Genomic DNA, 18,702 nt, shown 5'->3' with positions numbered 1-18,702 from the left:
AAGAAACCACACTGGCTTTTCAACAACTTTTAAAATGATCACTTATAAAGCCCCAAAGAACTTTTTTTTTTTTTTTTTTTTTTAAAGAGTTCTGTTTCATTTCCGATTCTTCCTGCTGCCTCTTTGTAAAGGGTGCAGTTCCTGCTCTTGGCATGTGGGATTTCCTGAGGGCTGCTTTGCTCTAACCCAGCTGCAGTTTGATGAAAGTTAAATTGGACAGTATTACTTTTCATTATGAGCAGCTCCAAGCATTTTCCCTGAGACATGATCAAAGGGAGGTGCCAACAACTTACTGAAATTACACTCTTACCTGGAAGGAGCCGCCAGGCACCGTTCTCATCGTGTGAGCAGTATATTGCTGAAAACAGCATGCACATCCTTTTGACTTACTTTGGGGGCTTAAGGGACATAATTAGGAATTACATAGTAATATGTGACACACTTTGCAAAGATTGATTTCTTTAATAGTTTACTAAAGCATTTTAGGGCCAAAATGCTCACAGTCTTATGGAGCAAATAAAGCTAATATAGAAACGTTTATCAGAGTTGTCTCCAAAAACTGCTGAGACTTATGATAAGCTAGAGAGGATAAAGATTGTCTAAATAACACAGAGTCACCTAGACTTTCAAAAATAGGTGTGTAAAATGTGCTTTCGATAGCTCAAATGCGTGCCTCTAATTCCAGATAATATTCTTTATGTTTCTTAGATTAGTTTTTCTTTTTCTACCAGACTAGTGGTTCTTTTTTTTTTTTTTTAAGATTTTATTTATTTATTCATTCGAGACACAGAGAGGGAGAGAGAGAGGCAGAGATACAGGCAGAGGGAGAAGCAGGCTCTGTGCAGGGAGCCCAACGCAGGACTTGATCCCATGACTCCGGGGTCACGACCTGGGCGTGAAGGCAGGCGCTAAACCACCGAGCCACCCAGGCTGCCCCAGACTAGTGGTTCTTAACTGGAAGCAATGTTCGAATTATTTGGGGAGTCTTTTTCAAAAATGCGCTTGCCAGAGACCCATCCCAGACTATTAATTTTGAAACACTTGTTTTGGAGCCTGACAGTGTATACTTAGAAAAAGCTCCTGCAAAATTAGGAAGCTTCTGATTTCAAAGCCAGTTAAGGATCACTGCTCTTGATTGCAAGTTTGGTGTGGTGGAAACCAAGAGTGCGCCGTCTTTGTGACCTGGGAACCAGTGCCTGGTTTGTAGACTTGAGGTCGGTAAGTGTTCATTGAGGGAACGGAAGCCAATTATTTAGAAAACTATACCATGTATATTTTAAACTGCTCATTCATTTGAATTACTCCTAGCTAAGTTAATTTAATAGTTCAATACGAGTTTTTAAAATAACCTTTGGAGGGAGGCTTCTTCTACATAATTACATAGCATTTTGTGATCTAAGTGCTAAGTAGGCAGGTGATACAGTTTTTACAATAATTTAATATGAAACCAGAGAACACAGCAAAGACACAGAAGACAACGGTATAACTTCTGATATCCGACTTTACCTCCATTATTTTACATGTAAAAATGCCTTTAGCATAAGAACTCTGGTAGGATCCCACCATTGCACCAGGCTCAGTTTCTCTATCATGGCTAATTATAAGTTGACAAGCAACTTTTTTTTTTTTTTGTAATAAACTGAAATTTATGCATTTGAGTGATTGCTTTTTTAAATTTATTTTATTTTATTTTATTTTATTAGATTTTATTTATTTATTTATGAAAGACACAGAGAGAGGCAGAGACACAGGCAGAGGGAGAAGCAGGCTCCATGCAGGGAGCCAGATGTGGGACTCGATCCCGGGTCTTCAGGATTACACCCCGGACCGAAGGCAGGCGCCAAACCACAGAGCCACCGGGGTTGCCCCTGATTGCTTTTCTTAAAAAGTGGACATGTTAGATGACAAGACATTTTGGAAAGTCCTCCTGGGGAATTATCTTTGCTTACTCTGGCCGTATACGTACCCACCTCTTGACCTTTTCCCAACCACTTCTCTAAGGCTTGTCCCTTGCCATTAAGGAGGACTCAGTAATGGTGAGAAGATGAGAAAGTACCTAGGATAGAGAATAACCTGGGACCTGTACGTGAGAGTATGTACTTGGGCACGAGTAGACACAACAGAGCTCGAACGGGGGTAGAATGTTGAGAAATAGGTGAGATCAGAGCTCCAGTGTTGGGAGAGGAGAGGTATTCCAGGCAACTGTTTACAGAGTTGGGGTGAGCCAGGCGTGAGAGAAGGCAGCTGGGAGATGGCGGGAGGCGTCTGCAGACTGCGGAGCCATAACAGAGGAAGTATGAACCACGCTTTCCTTCTGTCCCAAAGCCAAGGAATATTGGTAAAGTTTTCAGCAGGAAATCTTAGGAGGAAAGCAACTCGGTCTCTGTGGGGATGAAATACCCTTGTTTGTGAGAACTGCTGTACCTGTCTTGTCTCCTGATTACCAACTGAAGTTGAAGGGTGTCTGTCTCCCTTCTGTTCTGACTTGCTTTAACTTCTATCATAACCTTAAAACTTGCGGATTGAATTAAATCTTATATTGCTGTTTTGGATCCATCATCTGCCTACTAAAAATATCCCAGGTATTCACGTAGTACTTGCCACTTTGCAGATTCCTGATCTCTGGGTGTTCCTCAGCCCACAAGGAGTAGGGTGAGCATTTTGGCCCATTATTTGAGGCAGTCTCACTTTATGCCTGTGTCCACTTGTAATCATAAAAGCATCCCATTTTGATTCGAAAAGAGTCCTAGTTTTGAGGATAAATTCTTTGGTTACCCTATTTTATAGTTATTTTACTTACCTTACATAAGAGATGGGGCTCAGAGAAGCATGGCTTCTAGAATCACTTTCATCACCTTGTCTTAAGCACTTTTTATGAGGAATGCATGAGTCTCTCTCCTGGATGATGGGAATGTCAATTATAGGTTGTTTATTTAGAAATGAGGAATTATACATAAATAAACTAATATTCTTGTTAGAAAAAGGAGATACTCTCTTAATGAAATAATTATATTATGGATGCAAGATACGGTATTAATTTCTTCATTCCAGTTGGAGGCTGTATTTTTTTCTACATTTATTGTTAACCTCCTATGAACAAGTAGTTGTACTAGTTACAAGATCATCTGGTGATAAATATGACACATTGGTGGTAATTCAATCGATACTCAACTGTGATTGGCTCTGTTTTATTAGATGGTTAAATCACATAACTTAATTGATACCATGCAGTCAGATTGGTGATGAAGTATGCTCTTTATCAATAAGCTCATCATTGAATATGTTTCTTTCCTGTTTACCCATCTGTCAGGACACTGAGAGCCCCTGGGCAGATTGATACAAGGGGTGGCCTCGGGGGATATTTAGTGCTTGTAACTGTCCAACGTAGCCTGGAGGAGGAAGAATCGGGAGGTGAGGGCAGATGGCCCCCCCCCCCCAGGAGAAGTGGGTTCAAAACCAGTAAATTCGAAGATGCAAAATGCGGAGTTGGAATTGAGAGACCAAGTGGCCCACAGAGGACATGGCCAGGAACAGAACAACAGCCTCTAAAGCAATGACTGAGAGCCTGGTCTCCTCGTCCTTGGGCCTTAGATATTTCTCATGCCTCTTAAAAGGCCATGGATCTGAATGGCCACTAGTCACGTGCTTTATTTCTTTGCCTAACATTGCATTTTGTTTTGTTCATCAGACTTGAATGCTGCGTAAAATAAACTCACAGGTTTGTAGAAAGAACGCTGGTAAAGTTTGACTTTACGTTTCCTGTTCTCCCCTCCCTTTTTTTTTAGGTTTTGTGAATGATTCTGTTACTAAATCTATTGTGGCTTTGCGCTTAACTCTGGTGGTGAAGGTCAGCACCTGTGTGTCAGGAGACAGCCATGCAAATGACTTGGAGTGTTCAGGAAAAGGAAAATGTACCACGAAGCCATCAGAGGTAAGGGGACACCTGGTAGCTCTTAAAAGCTATATTTACCTAAGTTTGCATCTATATGTCTGTATCAATACCTATCTACATCTATCTATGTCTGTCTGTCAAGAACAAAAAGAGAGAACAAGTGTATTGGCTGAATGTACTTGTTCCCTTCAAATTGCTGGTTTCAATTATGCATTCATGTGCAACGTGTGGATAGCCAACCTCTGTATAATTTTTAAAGAAATGACATTAAATGTGTGCGGTGCTGGATTCTGTTTTGGTGGGAAGTAAGATTTCTTGAGAAGGAAGAGTCATCATATTTGGTAGCAGAATCGAGAACCATGTCAGCCAGAATGGGTAAGCAGAGTCATTTTATTTCCCAGTTGTTGGGTAATCCCATCCTTAGACTTTGCATTTCTCTAACATTGAGAACAGAGTTCCAGAATCAAGAGAAAAGTATGAGAAGGAGCAGAGCAGAGACAGGGTCGAGAAAGCTGACATTATTTTTGACCTCTGCGGGCCGGCGACATCAGTGCTATAGCAGGTCCAACTCCTTGCGCCCCTTCTTCTTCAGGGGCTCAGGTCACATGGGCCTGGGCAGGGGCAGGGTGAGTTCCTCCTCCTGCTCTGCTGGGTGAGTGGAGCCTGAGAGGCAGACCAGTACCAGACTATGACCACTGAGACCCACTCCCACCATCAAGGGCTCCATTAAAACAGCTTTTGCAGGTGGACTGTGGGCTCCACCCAGCGTCCCAGGAGAGGGAGACTCCACCCCTCATGGAGCCTGTTCCATGAGGGTACATCTGTTTCTCTTACCACTTGCCTCCATGTCCCTCTCTCCTGTTCTGCACATTTGTCCACTAGAGTTTGTCCAGAATGAAATGGGTCCCCAAAGTCCCAAAAGGGCATGGTTTGTTTTAGACCAGTTTTAAGGGTGGCACAGATGAACTCTCCTTGGTGATGCTTCCTTGCGGTAATGGCAGCACATTCGGTACCAGTGGTGTGAACTTGGTGAATGAAGGGAGTGGGGGTGACAGATGGAGAAGTGTTGGAAGACACTTACAAGTGTTGCTTGCATCATCTTGGAAAACCCAGTATTTTGATGTGTTAGGTGTACTGTTTGCGGTGGCCTAAGTATTCCATTTTCCTGTGAGATGTCCTCTGAAGAGGGAAGAATGCCCTAAGAAAGTCGGGAAACTATCATTTTGCTAGGTCTTTGAAAAGGAACACAAGTGTAAACCAAAGCCAAAATGAAATCCCTGGGGCAGGGGATGGTGCCTGGCCTGAAGTCAGGAGGCAAAGCCTGGGATTTCTTTCACGAAGCCAAGCCTGCCCTGTGAATCCCATTTTCTTCCATCTTGGCCAACTTGGACCGTTTTCTATCCTTCCTGAGGGGAAGCTTCATTTAGCAATTTATTTTATGAGAGAAAAAAGGAAAGGATATTGAGTGTTCTTCTGTGACAGTCAAGGAGGAGGGGTAGAGAAGCTGAGAAAAGATGAGGAAGCAGTGGGGAGCTCATTTGATAAGGATGTTCCAGAAGAGATGAAGTGTGAGAGACTGAGGAAAGCCAGCTGTCCCCACTGGAAGAGCATCACACCTTCCAAGTGCAAAGAGGAGACACACTGGTGTTCCTCAAATTCATTCTTACTATTCCCTGTGAACAGATCTGGGGCATGATTAGCCCTGAAAAAAGACAAGAGTGGTGGAAGAGAAATGCCTTAAATGGGGAAGGGAGGGCTGTTCTTGGAATTTGGGACTGACACAGTGGTTAGGGTTCCTTGTGAGCTTTCTCTTACCACGGATGGCCTATCCGGGAAACATTTTAACCATAAAGCAGTCACCATGGTTTGGTTTTTGGGTTTTTGTTTTTGTTTTAGGTTTGTTTGTTTTTTTGAGACAGAGAGAAAGAGGGAGAGAGAGAGAATGCATGCATGCATGCTGGTGAGGAGCAGAGGGAGAGGGAGGGAGGGAATCATAAGCAGGCTCCACGTTCAGCGCAAAGCCCAACATGGGGCTCGATCCCACAGCCCTGAGATCATGACCCGAGCTGAAATCAAGAGTCAGATGCTTACCCTGCTGAGCTGCCCAGGCACCCTCCCATATCTTCTTAAAACATGCATGTTGCTGGCTTGCAACCCTCCTCTGCATGGGTGTCCTCTGCATGGCAACTCTTGCTAAGAGGTGCCTGGTGGTGTAGAATTGACTCATTGGACACGCAGTTGAAGCATTTAGCACCTGGCAGGTAACTTGGCAAACCTTGCCAAAGTGCTTTGTTTTTCCTGCAAAAATGACCCAAAAGCATTCTTGAAAATCCATTCTAATTTTAGCAGGTCATTTCAGCAGAGGTACAGCTTCATTATGGGTACGAGCTCTTTTGAAGAGCTCCAAGTGCCCCGCCTCCCCTCGCTGCAACCCCCTCCAGTCCACACCAGGTGTGCAAAGCCTCTGGTGTTGCTTCTGTCAAAGCCTGCATTTACCTTCAGTGAATTGAAGGAAATTGTGGCCAGTCATCTAACCTGAGCCTCTATAATTACCCCTGGTGATGCTAAGCTAATGACTAGTCTGGAATTACCGACATGTCCATTTGTAGACCTGACACATTGTTATCTTGGACACAACCATCTGGAAGCCAGTCTTCCCATTCACAAAAACATGGCAGGAGTTGCACTACCTGTGGCAGGAATAGGAATGGAAGGTTGGCTCATCTTTTTTAAAGTCTGTTTGGCTTCCTGGGGCATTTTGTTGTCATGGCTGTCATGGTGACTTGAATGTAGTTTACTGCCCTGAAAGACCGTTGCTTTCAGGTTTCCTTCTTTGTGCTGTTTCTTAAAATTAGGAGTTATAGGGACACCTGGGTGGCTCAGTGGTAGAGCGTCTGCCTTTGGCTCAGGTCCTGATCCTGGGTTCCGGGATTGAGTCCCACATTGGGCTCCCCACTGGGAGTCTGCTTCTCCCTCTCCCTGTGTCTCTGCCTCTCTGTGTCTCTCATGAATAAATAAATAAAATCTTTTTTAAAAAATTAGAGATTATATAGTCCAGCCCTCCACCCAATGCAAGAATCCACTCCATAGTACAGAACAAAAAGAGCTCTACTTGGTGGTTTAATGTGATTGTTTCTAGTCACTTCTATATCTTTTTATTACATCATCCATCAGAATAAGAGCAATTCTTTTATTCCCATACTACTCCATTTGGTAATGGAGCTCTTCTATCAGATGTGCGTTGGCTAGAGGCTCTTTCACAATTCCAGGCTGATGGGTGGTCCACAATAAAGCTCCTACACCATCCTCAGAAAATCTATTTTCTTTTTTTTTTTAATGATTTCTTTATTTTAGAGAGAGAATAAGAGAGGGCATGTGCAAGTGGAGGGAGGGGCAGAGGGAGAGGGTGAGAAGCAGACTCCCCACTGAGCATGGAGTCTGATGTGGGGCTTAATCCCACAACCCTGAGACCTTGACCTGAGCCAAAATCAAGAGTTGGACACTTAACTGACTACACCGTCCAGGCACCCCCGGGAAAGTCTTTTTATATGTTTCCTATAACACGGTAAGGAGCTCTCTGTTTTTGAAAAGTGCTTTTGTGACAAGAGTTGATTCTGATCTTTTCTTCTCCTTACCAAAAACAATGACAACAAAAGATTGACTGTGGTTACCACTTCTCTCTGAACTTAGTCACCAAGTTTGGCTGCTGCCCATTTGATCAATCCCTAATTTTCTTAAAGGTAAGCCTCAGGGCTCTTTGCTGGTGTAGGCCTTAAGCCTTCTCAGATCCACTTAGGTTCTATGGACCCTGTCTGGCAAAAGCAAGAGTTGTGTGTTAGGATTCTCCAGAGAAACAGAACCAACAGAGGATAGATAGATAGATAGATAGATAGATAGATAGATAGATAGAATATCCTTCCTATCCTATCCTGCATAAATGAATTAAGGAGATTTATTTTAAGGAATTGGCTCATTGTAGCTCCACTCATTATGGAGTCTTGGTGAATCCAAAATCTGATCAGGAGGCCAATGAGCTAGAGATTCAGGAAAGAGCTGCAGCTGTAGTACAAAGGGGTCTGCTAGTGAACCAGGAAGAGCTGATGTCGGGGATGAAGTCTGCAGGCTGTCTGCTGCAGGGTTCTCTCTTGCTCAGGAGAGGTCAGCCTCTTGTCTATTCAGTCATTCAACTGATTGGACGAGGCCCACCCTCATTATGGGAGTAAACTGCTTTCCTTAAAGTCCACTGATTTAAGTAAAAAAATCTCACCCCAAAAAACACCCTCACAGAAACATCCAGAATATTGTTTGACCAAATATCTAGGCACCATGGCTCAGCCAAGTTGACACATAAAATTAGTCATCACAAGATTCTATTTTTTTTTTCTCAGATTCGCTGTTGTCCCCTTTCTGCCCAGTTGTGTTCCTTGCTCACGAAGCTAAAGGAACAGTTGTAAAATTTTAGTTTGGCTAAGATTTGCCTGAGGCCCTGACAAAAAGTCATATTCCAGGCCCCTCACTCAGATTACGGTGCCTTTTATTGGGCAGCCAGGTGATTCGGCAAGAGTAGATTGTGCAACATCATTCTGGAAAGTAGGGAGGGGGTGTCTCAGGAGCAGAGCTTACCATCTCCCTACTTTTTCTGATTCCCTAAAGCAAATGTACTGCATCTTCTTATTCAAGGATTTCATTGTCAAGAATTGTAAGGTCATGTGGAGTTCATAAAAAGGAGAAATGCTGATAGGTGATATAATGGTTCAGTAGTTAGCTCAGAGCTTTCCCATGTGTTGACCTGGTCTATATTGATAAGTAAGTGGGGGTAAGGCTGCCAGGCTTAGAAAGTTCCTTAGCATTCTCTAGCTCTTGCCCTGGGAATCTATCATCCTGTGTGGATTGGATCCTGCTCGGCTTTGTTTTGAGAGAGGAGTGAGCTGGCATTATGTCTGGGAGCAATTCCTAATCCCTCCTGAAGTCTGATCTTAATTCTCTCCAGATGTGGGCCTGCACATGAGAAAAACCCTAGCATGTTGGGCTCCTGAAAGTTCCCGACTTTCTGTTAACTCCCTCCCTACTCTTGGAAGTGGAAGACTCAAGCTCCAGGAAGTTCTGGTCTTTTCACAGCCGAGTTCTTCCATTTAGGGTTAGTTTATTGGAAGTAAATTATTGACTTTAACTGGTTGCTTTGTCCCTGGGCTTGATAACATCTGCTGGCCTTGTTCTAGTGCCCTGGGTAGGAGACCCTGTGCTTTCAGGAGTCTTGCCTGCCTTATATCAACAGCCTCCTTATTTTTTTTCCTGTTTCCAAGGACGTCCCTCTTTATTAGGGTGCACAGGAAGCTCCCATTTCTGAGGTTTGCTTGTTTCAGATCTCATTCCCAGGACAAAGTGATAAGCCTGCCCTGAGCTGGGTGCCTGAACATCCTTTCCAGCTTGAACCTTGGCTCCCCTCACCATCCATGCGTCCCCTTGCTTCCTCCTTCAGATCCCTGTGGTTTTGTTCCTGCTGTTCCCTCCATCTGGAATGCCTTCCTGCTGCCCTACCCTACTCCAGCCCTCTGCCTTCCCACCGTCCTAACTATATTTCAGGCGCAGCCACAAACCTTCTTCCTTCTGAAAGCCATCTCTGCCCCATCCCTCCATGCAAGCTCCCGCTCTCAAGCCCAGTAATATTTTATTTTTCTTTTCTTTTTTTTTTTTTTTAAATTTATCAATGGGAGACACGGAGAGAGAGGCACAGACACAGGCAGAGGGAGAAGAAGCCTCCCTATGGGGAGCCCAATGAGGGACTCGATCCCAGGACCCCAGGATCACGCCCTGAACCTAAGGCAGACGCTCAACTACTGAGCCACCCAGCTGCCCCTATTTTCTTTTTCTTTTTTTTTTTAAAGATTTATTTATTTATTTATTTATTTATTTATTTATTTATTTATTCATGATAGACATAGAGAGAGAGGCAGAGACACAGGAGGAGGGAGAAGCAGGCTCCATGCAAGGAGCCCAACGTGGGACTCAATCCAGGTTACTCCAGGATGGTGCCCTGGGCCAAAGGCAGGCGCTAAACCACTGAGCCACCCAGGGATCCCCCCTATTTTATTTTTCTAATGAGACACTTGGCTTTGGTTTTTGCTTATATTTCATCATTATATTATTATTATTTGCAGGCACTTCATTGCACAGTTATTATGTGTCATGTGTCTGGTCCCTTGCTCGGTGCTGGGGAGTACACATTCGGTCAGTTAAGAGGTGGCCTCTGAGGAGGAGGTAGAATGTTTCCGGGTGGGGGTGCTGGATGAATCGTGGATTAGAGCACAGGGTGATGTGTGCCATGGGAGGGACCTGCAGGTGCCGTTTGGAGGCTCTGAGAAACACCCAACTCACAGGTGGGATCATAGGGAGCTTCCCAGTAGAGTCTCAGATGGTTGAGTTCCTTGACGTTAGAACCTGTTTGGTTCTTTCTATGTCTATTGTAACAACCTAGCGGGGTGCTTTCTGCATGGGAAGTGCTCAAAAACTGCTGACGAACCAAAAGAACAAATTAAATAAAAGAACAAAAATATCATGGAAAATCAAATTGAGTTTTGAGTTAGATATTGTCATTTGAATTGTAGGTTTGGTGTACGGGAGCATGGGAAGGACATGGTGAATTTGGTTTTATAAACTAATGAGTCAGAAAATATTCTCTGATCTAAAGCCATCTCACCCACGGCGTGACCCAGAATGTTGTAGTAACCCCTTAAGAACAATTTTAAGCAATGTTGCTTTTTTTCCCCCCTCTCCTTTCAAAAAAGAAATAGGTCAGAATAACTTGAACCAATGGAAGCTTTGATCCCATCCTGTTGGTTGGAAAGTGTCAGTGCATTCCTCTTTAGGTTAGGAAGTAGCACCATGCCAGAGGGCAGGAGTAGATGTCATAGTCTTTTATTAATCACTTCTCCCACAGCTAATTTTTCCACCGTCATTAGTGTAAGCATAAAGGCCCTAATGAGGCTTTGCAAAAGGACTGTGACCTGGGAGGATTTTGAGAAAGTCATGGGAAGGGGGGAGGGTACGTAAGGAGGCCCATCCAAGAATCAGAGGAAGGGCATTCGCTGTATCCGTCTCAGCATCAAAATAGCAGCTGGCAAGCAAGATATGGAGCTGTTTTCGACTAGTTCTGTTCAGTGTGCAGCAGGGTTACGTCCCCATAGTCAGCCAGAGCTGTGAGGGGGTTTCTTCTATATGTAGGGAACAAAACAGAAAGAGAGGGTCAGAGTGGAACAGGGCTTGGGAAACTACTTAATGAAGCAGTGGCATTACAGAGAAAAGAAAAATTGATCCTAAGAAATTGTCCTCCGAAGGAGGGGGTGCTTTTTCTTGACTGGATAAATAGCTTATTGACAGAGCTCATTAATAATTTCTGAGCCAGAGAATAGATGCTTTGGGCTTAATGCCAAAATGAAGGTGCCTGAGATGTGTTTTTTTGCTAATAAGGGATGGGTGATCTCTCTTGCAGACTTTCCTTGCAGAAACTGCTTTGTGGACCTCTGAGAGAGAAAGAACTTTTATGGATAATAAAAAATAGAATAATAATTATTAGAAACATATTAAGCACAGAGATCATAAATGTGAGTGCATCCCAGTTGGCGAGTTTTCAGTAGTAAAGGATAAGCCTGTCTAGAATTTCACTGACTTGGGTCTGAATTATAATTCTTGGTACTAATGTAATTAAAAAGCCAGTGCTGCCTTTCATGTTACAAAACAGAGGATGAAAAAAATAAAAATAAAAAATAAAACAGAGGATGATCCTGTCATTGCCTACGCGAAAAACAGGACAAGGTATTTGAGTTTCATGTTAAATTATTTAAAGAAATAATTGTAAATTTACATCCTAAAGGATAGATGTTTCATCATGTTTCTGTTTGGCATCAGCATTTTCCAGAAGGTTGAAATGTATCTCCTCCTGCTAGCAGATACTTGTAGATGCCTTGTTGTTGGCATCCCAAATATATCAGGGTGAGGATTATATCACTGGTGACATTTTCAGGGTCAAAGGATAGAGAATGGAAGGTGATTTTTAAAAATATTATAAAAAATAAAAAAATTATATTTATTTATTTGAGAGAGAGAGGGAGAGAGTGCACATGCACACCAACACACACACATACACACACACACAGGAGGGGCAGAGAGAGAAGCAGACTCCCCACTGAGCAGGGAGCCTGACATAGGGCTCCATCCCAGGACCTTGGGATCATGACCTGAGCTGAAGGCAGACACTCAACCACTGAGCCACCCAGGTGCCCCTAATATCTACTTTCTTAGCAACTTTTAAATATTCGATACTGTATTAACTATAGTCATCATGCTGTACATTAGATCCACAAGAATCATAAGTTTCCGATTGTATGATGTTCCAGGAATAGGCTTTTTTTTTTTTTTTTTCAGGCCCCAAGTTGTGCACTCCATTGGCTCTAACTCATGGTCTTTACCAAGAGGAGAGATACTCATTTCATAACTCTATATCAGAGACAGAGAACTAGCACTCTTAGATTTTTAATTGACCACTTTTAAAACGCAAAAATAAGCCTGACTCAGTTTTTATGCCCAAGAGAAGAAAATCATCACTCTGGAGCTTGGTGTGCATGTGTTTCTCTCCCTAAGACACTTATCTTCTTGTCCTACTTTACAGACCATAAGTCAGCGAGCTGAGCCTGAACCTCCAGGAATGAGGCTGCTCCCTGGCTGTGCCTGCTTAGGGCATCCTCTGGGGCGGCACATTGCCACCCCTCTTCAGCGATCTGAAACCGTCCGCTGTGCTTGCTCACAGCAAAAGGAATGTATCCCAATATTATCTTGGATATTCATTTATTTTTTCACATTCTTTGTTTCCTCCCTCGTCATGAGCACCTCTATATGTCAGGCACAGGGCTTGACTAACAAAACAAGGTTGAAGGGCAGTGCGAGGGTCCCTGCTTTCCCTGGTGTCGAAAGTCAGAAAATTGTCTTTGGAAATCACTGACTTGACCCTTCCATGATGCTCAAATCTTCCCTGAAACACCAACCACCTCAACCTCCTGAGCCTCTAATTAAATATCTAGCCAGTGCGCATTTGAGGCAGGTCGCTACTCCTTTTAGATTTGGGGGGTGGGTGGGAGGAAGCCACCCTCTTTGTTTCCTCTCCATGATTTTCTGTTCTGGGCACCTGCTCCAAGTAGAGCTTTAGTATAATTGGACTCATCCTCTCCTGAAGTCTGAGATTAGAGGGTTAGTTTGATTATGAAATTTGCCCCATTCCTCTGTGACATCCTCTAAAGGTTTTCAGAATCAATTCTGGCTTTGCAGCTAATCCTTCTGAGTTGTGGAGTATTAGGTGGATTCAGAAGGAAAGTCCTGTGTTAGGGGATAGTAGGGTACAACTTCCCCAGACTGAAAGGACATGCCAGCAGGCTCTGGGCCTGGGACTAATGTCTTCATGGCAGACAGAGTTCAGGGGGGGTTCTTCATGGTGTTAGTGGAGATTTCCTGGTCCTTTTGTCCAAAAAATAGCTCCTTGCTGGCCTTCTTCAGAGCTTGGCTCCATTTTCTGCCAGCTGAGTTGCAGACTCGTTGGTGGATTTGTCCACCAGATGCAGTTTGTGTTTTTATTTACAAAACAGTGCGGCTTCACCTAACCCAGTGGTTTTTGACTTTTCGGTCTTAAGATTCCGTTAGAGTCTTCAAAAATACTGAGGACCCCAGAGAGCTTTTGCTTATTGCGTTATACCTATTGGTATTTATCACATTAAGTCAAAACTGAGGAATTTAAAAATATTATTTCATTTAATTAACAAACCCATCATTGCATGGTAACATAAATTAACACCTTTTAAATAAAAAGTAACTATATTTTTCTTTTTTTTTTTAAAGAAATTATTTATTTATTTGTGAGAGAGAGACAGAGAGAGCATGAAGGGAGGGAGGGGCCGAAGGAGAGGGAGAAAAGCAGGCTCCTTGCTAAGCAGGGAACCCAACGGAGGGGGGGGGCTCGATCCCAGATCCAGGACCCTGGGATCATGGCCTGAGCCAAAGGCAGACTCTTAACCAACTGAGCCATCCAGGTGCCCCCAAAAATGTCTATATTTTTCTTTTTTTCTTTTTTTTCTTTTTGACTATATTTTTCAAAGCAAAAAGAATTTAGTGGTGACAAGGAGAAGCACTGTTTTCATTTTAACAAGTCTCTTTAATATCTAGCTTAAAAGAGGATGGCTGGAGTTTTACATTTACTTTTCCATGCGATCTATTGCAGTGCGTTGTTTTGATTGAAGTGTATTAAGTAAATTTAGCCTCAACAGAGACTTAGTTGGAAAAAAGAGAGAAGTGTTTTAATAGCCACTTCAGATAATTTTGGATATTTTTTCTTGTAAATACTTCAAAATTTGACAAGTGGCAAATTCTTAAAGGTTAATTGAATGCGGGAATCTAAAACCACATCAATGAACTCTTGTGCTGTTCGTCATTCATTGATGTGTCTTACATTTTGGGTCTTCTACCCGGGAATGGTTTTTATAACTTCACACATTGGTCATTTGGAAAATCCTGGAGTTATACAGAGCTCCCAAATGTTGACACGTTTCATTATACAATAACAACAACAACAAAAAAAACAAAAACAAAACTGCCTTCATGGTTAATTTTACCACCAATCTCATCAGGAAAGTCTTGAAGTATTGGGAATCGGTCAAGTTCATAACGGAAGATAGAAGTTTTCCAAAATTCTGATTTTTCCCTGAAAAGTTCAAATTTATCCAGGATAACAAAAACTATTACTTGTTTTCCTTGACATGACAGGGTCACTTCATTCATTTTAAGAGAGAATATCTGCTGAAGAGCCAAGTCTGAATAACTCTAGTTTGTCATTCATTGTTTCGAGGAAGAAAAGATGTTCTGTGAAAAGTGGGCTAGTTCACGACTCACACAAGGTGGTGGTATGTTTCCTTGAAGCCAGCCCCTGACCTTGGGTGTCCAGCGGGAGCGCTTTATATGTACCTCCTGTTTTGTTACGGAGAACGTCAAAAAGATGTGCACTCGAGGGTTGAGATTTCATAAAATGTTAATTTTTTTACATCTTCATCAAGGACATTCTAAGTGAAACTGGCATTTCTCCCCCCTGCAAATGCTTGATGACAGCGAAGAGGTTTGATTGCTACCACAAAGTCTCTGCTTTGATTTGTGTGAAGGCACGAACAGTTTTTCTCACCTTTGTTTTGCATCTTTAGCACCATTTTTAGCAGAGTGAAAAAGACACATCACATTTTAATATTATTATAAGATAGCTTTGGCCTCGGAGATCCCCTGAAAGGGTCTCAGGCCCTTCCCCTCAGAGGTCCGGGAAGCCCTGTCCTGGTCCAGGCCTGGCCTTGAACCTTTTTCTCTGGACTCTCTTTACTTTCTGCCCCTTTAACCTATTTTTCTGACCACCTTCAGGTTAGCTGTGAAAGGTCAAGTTTTTCTGTCTGGGACCTTGAAAACCACTTTCTGACTTTTCTCTTTCCCCTGGGGTGATTCTCTGAATGGCTTCTTTGTAACAGCTTCAGGGTCACTTTGCTGAAGGCCAGTTTGACCAACCCTCATTTTTATCTGTCCCTTGACCCTCACCCCCAGGGTCTCAGACCCTTTCCACCCACACCCACGCCCACCCTGAGATCAGTAGCCCACTGCCCGCTGGGGTCCCCAAGCAGAGGCCCTTCCCTTGCCTCTTTGTCCAGTTCTCCTTCCCTACCAGCCTCCACAAAAGAGCCAAATCAAAAACCGAGCATTTCCTAAAATCCTGCTCAAAAGGTAAAATGAAAGCAGGCCAGTTATAATCACAGAAATCCAAAATGGTTCAAATCAGCCTTGCTGTTCACCATTGTTGCAAGCTCCTTGGGTAGTAAACAATAACAAGAAAATAGAGCAGATTGCTTTTCAGGGAATCTGCCTGCTTTCCTGGGAGAATGGCAAAAATTCACTCTAGGATCTTGCTGGACGGGGACAGCACTGGTGTGGGGAGGCAGGGGAAGCAGGGAAGAGCGTGGCTAAGCCATGTGCCTTGCCTTTTTGGTAAACTTGGCACAGAAGGGAGGGACAGAGGAGGACTGCGCTCCAAGTGGGACATTGAATCAAAGGAAGAGTTTTTGCATCTAGAACTAAGGATGGATTGCATGGAGGCAGGACAAGGAGGCTGGCAGATGAGGCAGGGGGTAGGTGGGGGAGCTAATTAACGGATGAAGATCCAAGGGGGGTTAGAATCAGGGCAGGTACAAGAGGGCTTCAGAAAAAGGGCGGAAAGCTTCCTTCTCTGATGTCAGGCACAGGGGGTGATAGCATTTGTCAAACGATTCTTTTTTTTTTTTTTTTATTGAGATGAAATTCATATGATACAGAATTAACCATTGTCAGGTGAATGACTCGAGCATTTAGTTCACTTACAATGAGGTACAGCAGCACCTGTGAAAGGTGGACTGAAATGGGGCAACGAATATCCAGGGGTTTTGAAATGGAACTGGGAGACCATTAAGGAGGTGGGTCTGCTGCACGTCCTCACCGGTGGAAACAGGAACTTTTGAACTGGTCTATACCGCACATATTCCCGGGACTCAGCCTTAGCACCTGCACCCTGCTACAGTAAGAGATTTTGCTTAGCGATCACCTTAGAGGCCACTTACACTTCTTCGTTTAGATGAGTTTTCTGGCACCGCCCATGGAAATTCTTTGTAAACAACATATATGGGCATTCCCTTTTGTCTTTAAAAACCCTTGACTTTTGTTGCCTCTGTGTGTGCGTGCATGTGTGTGTGCACGCACACACAATTTGGATTGTGACCAGGATCTGCGCTCCCCAAATTGCAATTCTGAGAACCCAATTACATGCTTGTTTGAGTGTAGCTCTGACTCTTTCTCAGCTGATAGACCTTTATCTAGTTTCAGGACAGTTTGTCTCTCCAAAAGGGAATGTGTGCCCATGCAGCCATCACTTCCCGTCCCTGCCTCCAGCCCCTGGTGACAACAGGCCTGCATTCTACCTGTAGGGATTTACCTACCCTTGATATTTCTTATAAACACAATCATACAACCTGTGACCTTTGAGGACGGGCTTCTTCCACTCAGCGATGAGTCCAGTTCATCCGTGTCTTTCTCGGTGCCAATACTTCCTTTCCTGGTTGACTAATATTCCATTGGATGGCCATGCCACCATTTGTTTACCTGTTGGCTCTTGATAGATGTTGGGTTTGTTTTCAGATTTCGGCTATTGTGAGAGTGTGGCTAAGAACACGTGTGCACAAGTATTTGTTTGAGTCGCCGTTTTCGGTTCTTTGGAGTGAATACCTGAGGAACGGAGTCTCTGGGTCATATGGTAACTGTGGTCAAGGCAGAAGCAGGCCTGGGCTTCCTGCTCAATCCCAGGTCATCCTTTGTCAGCCTGGCTTATTTCTAGGGAACCTAAGGTGAAGAGGTTTAGAGGCGATGGTCCCCTGACACTGCCTTGATTGACAACAGGCCAGGAAGCTACCTCCTGCATGATGAAGGAGCAGGATGGGCATCACCCCAGCACCTGTCATGGGCCATCATGTGGGCTTCTTCCTGCAGATGGCCTTTTCTTTGTCCTCCAAGAATGACCCCGAGAACACTGGCCCAGACCTGCAGGTCTGTTACTCATCAGCAACAGTGAACTCACTCGGTACTCACCTTCCTTTCATGTCATGGGCATTGGAGGCTAAGGCCAACATTTAATTGAGCCACAGGCATTAGTCCTTCCCACGTTCATGCTGGAGGAGAATTTCTAGTTTACTAATTCTGGTCAAACAGGATATTTCCAAGTCGATAAGGGGCAGAGGAGCTGGCTTCAGAAGGGATGGAGAAAGCTCTCCCTAGAATCCAGCAGCTGCTCAGTAATGGACACATGGAAGGGAGTTATCACAGGCCCCCAGAAGCATCACCATGAAGGCAAGGACCCTCCTCTAGATGACTGTGCTTAGCTTATGCATGATTCTGGGCAGAAAATTCAAGCCATGTCTTAACCCTAAATAGGGGTGACTATATGATATATGCAGGGGAATCTCATGTTGGGCTTGGGTGTGGAGGGAAGGGCGCAGAGGATGCTGGGGTGACAGACTTCTAGGAGTGCATGGAGGCGCTGGAGAACGTGGAATGTTAGTTTTCCAGAATATAAAGGTCATTTGTTATGTAGGACACCATAACTGTCATTTTTACATCTTGTTTTTGTACTCACAACATTTTGGCAGGAAATGGTGGGAAAATGAAGCAGGTGAACACAGGAAATGCTGGTAGCAGCTTACATGGTACCATGTATACATTCCATAAATAGTTATACATGTGTGTTTAGCTCTACATCTATAGAAAAACTTAATTATTATTTTTTATTTATACTTATATTTATAGTTACTATTTTTTCATTGTAGTTCAATAACTGCTTTCCTAACTTCACTATAGTGATTCTGGCTTTTCTTTCCTGCTGGCTTTTTTTTTCATTTCTTTACATGCTTTCTTCACCACATTTTATCTGTGTCCTTTTTTTTTTTTTTTTAAAGATTTTATTTATATTTATTCATGTGAGACAGAAAGAGAGAGAGAGAGAGAGAGAGAGAGAGTCAGAGACACAGGCAGGCAGAAGGAGAAGCAGGCTCCATGCAGGGAGCCTGATGTGGGACTTGATCTTGGGTCTCCAGGATCACGCCGTAGGCTGAAGGTGGTGCTAAACCACTGAGCCACCCGGGCTGCCCTATCTGTGTCCTTTTTCCTTGTCATTATCCAGTCTCAGTTTAAATTTGTACCTACTTAAGAGCTGGTGAGCAAAG

The 18,702-nt window shown here is 43.6% G+C and overlaps 1 protein-coding gene across 1 annotated transcript in view; it reads left to right on the top strand.

Moving 5' to 3' along the window:
• The window catches only part of DNER (delta/notch like EGF repeat containing), a 313,381-nt gene that overhangs the window by 166,551 nt on the left and 128,128 nt on the right, over positions 1-18,702 (top strand). Inside the window, exon 5 of the mRNA XM_038574064.1 lies at positions 3,786-3,931. Coding sequence (XP_038429992.1) covers positions 3,786-3,931 — 146 coding nt within the window. The remainder of the gene's footprint in view (positions 1-3,785; positions 3,932-18,702) is intronic.

Source organism: Canis lupus, chromosome 25 (genome assembly GCF_011100685.1).
Source record: "Canis lupus familiaris isolate Mischka breed German Shepherd chromosome 25, alternate assembly UU_Cfam_GSD_1.0, whole genome shotgun sequence".
NCBI classification, from domain to species: Eukaryota; Metazoa; Chordata; class Mammalia; order Carnivora; family Canidae; genus Canis; species Canis lupus.
This window is presented reverse-complemented; position numbering and strand designations above follow the sequence as displayed.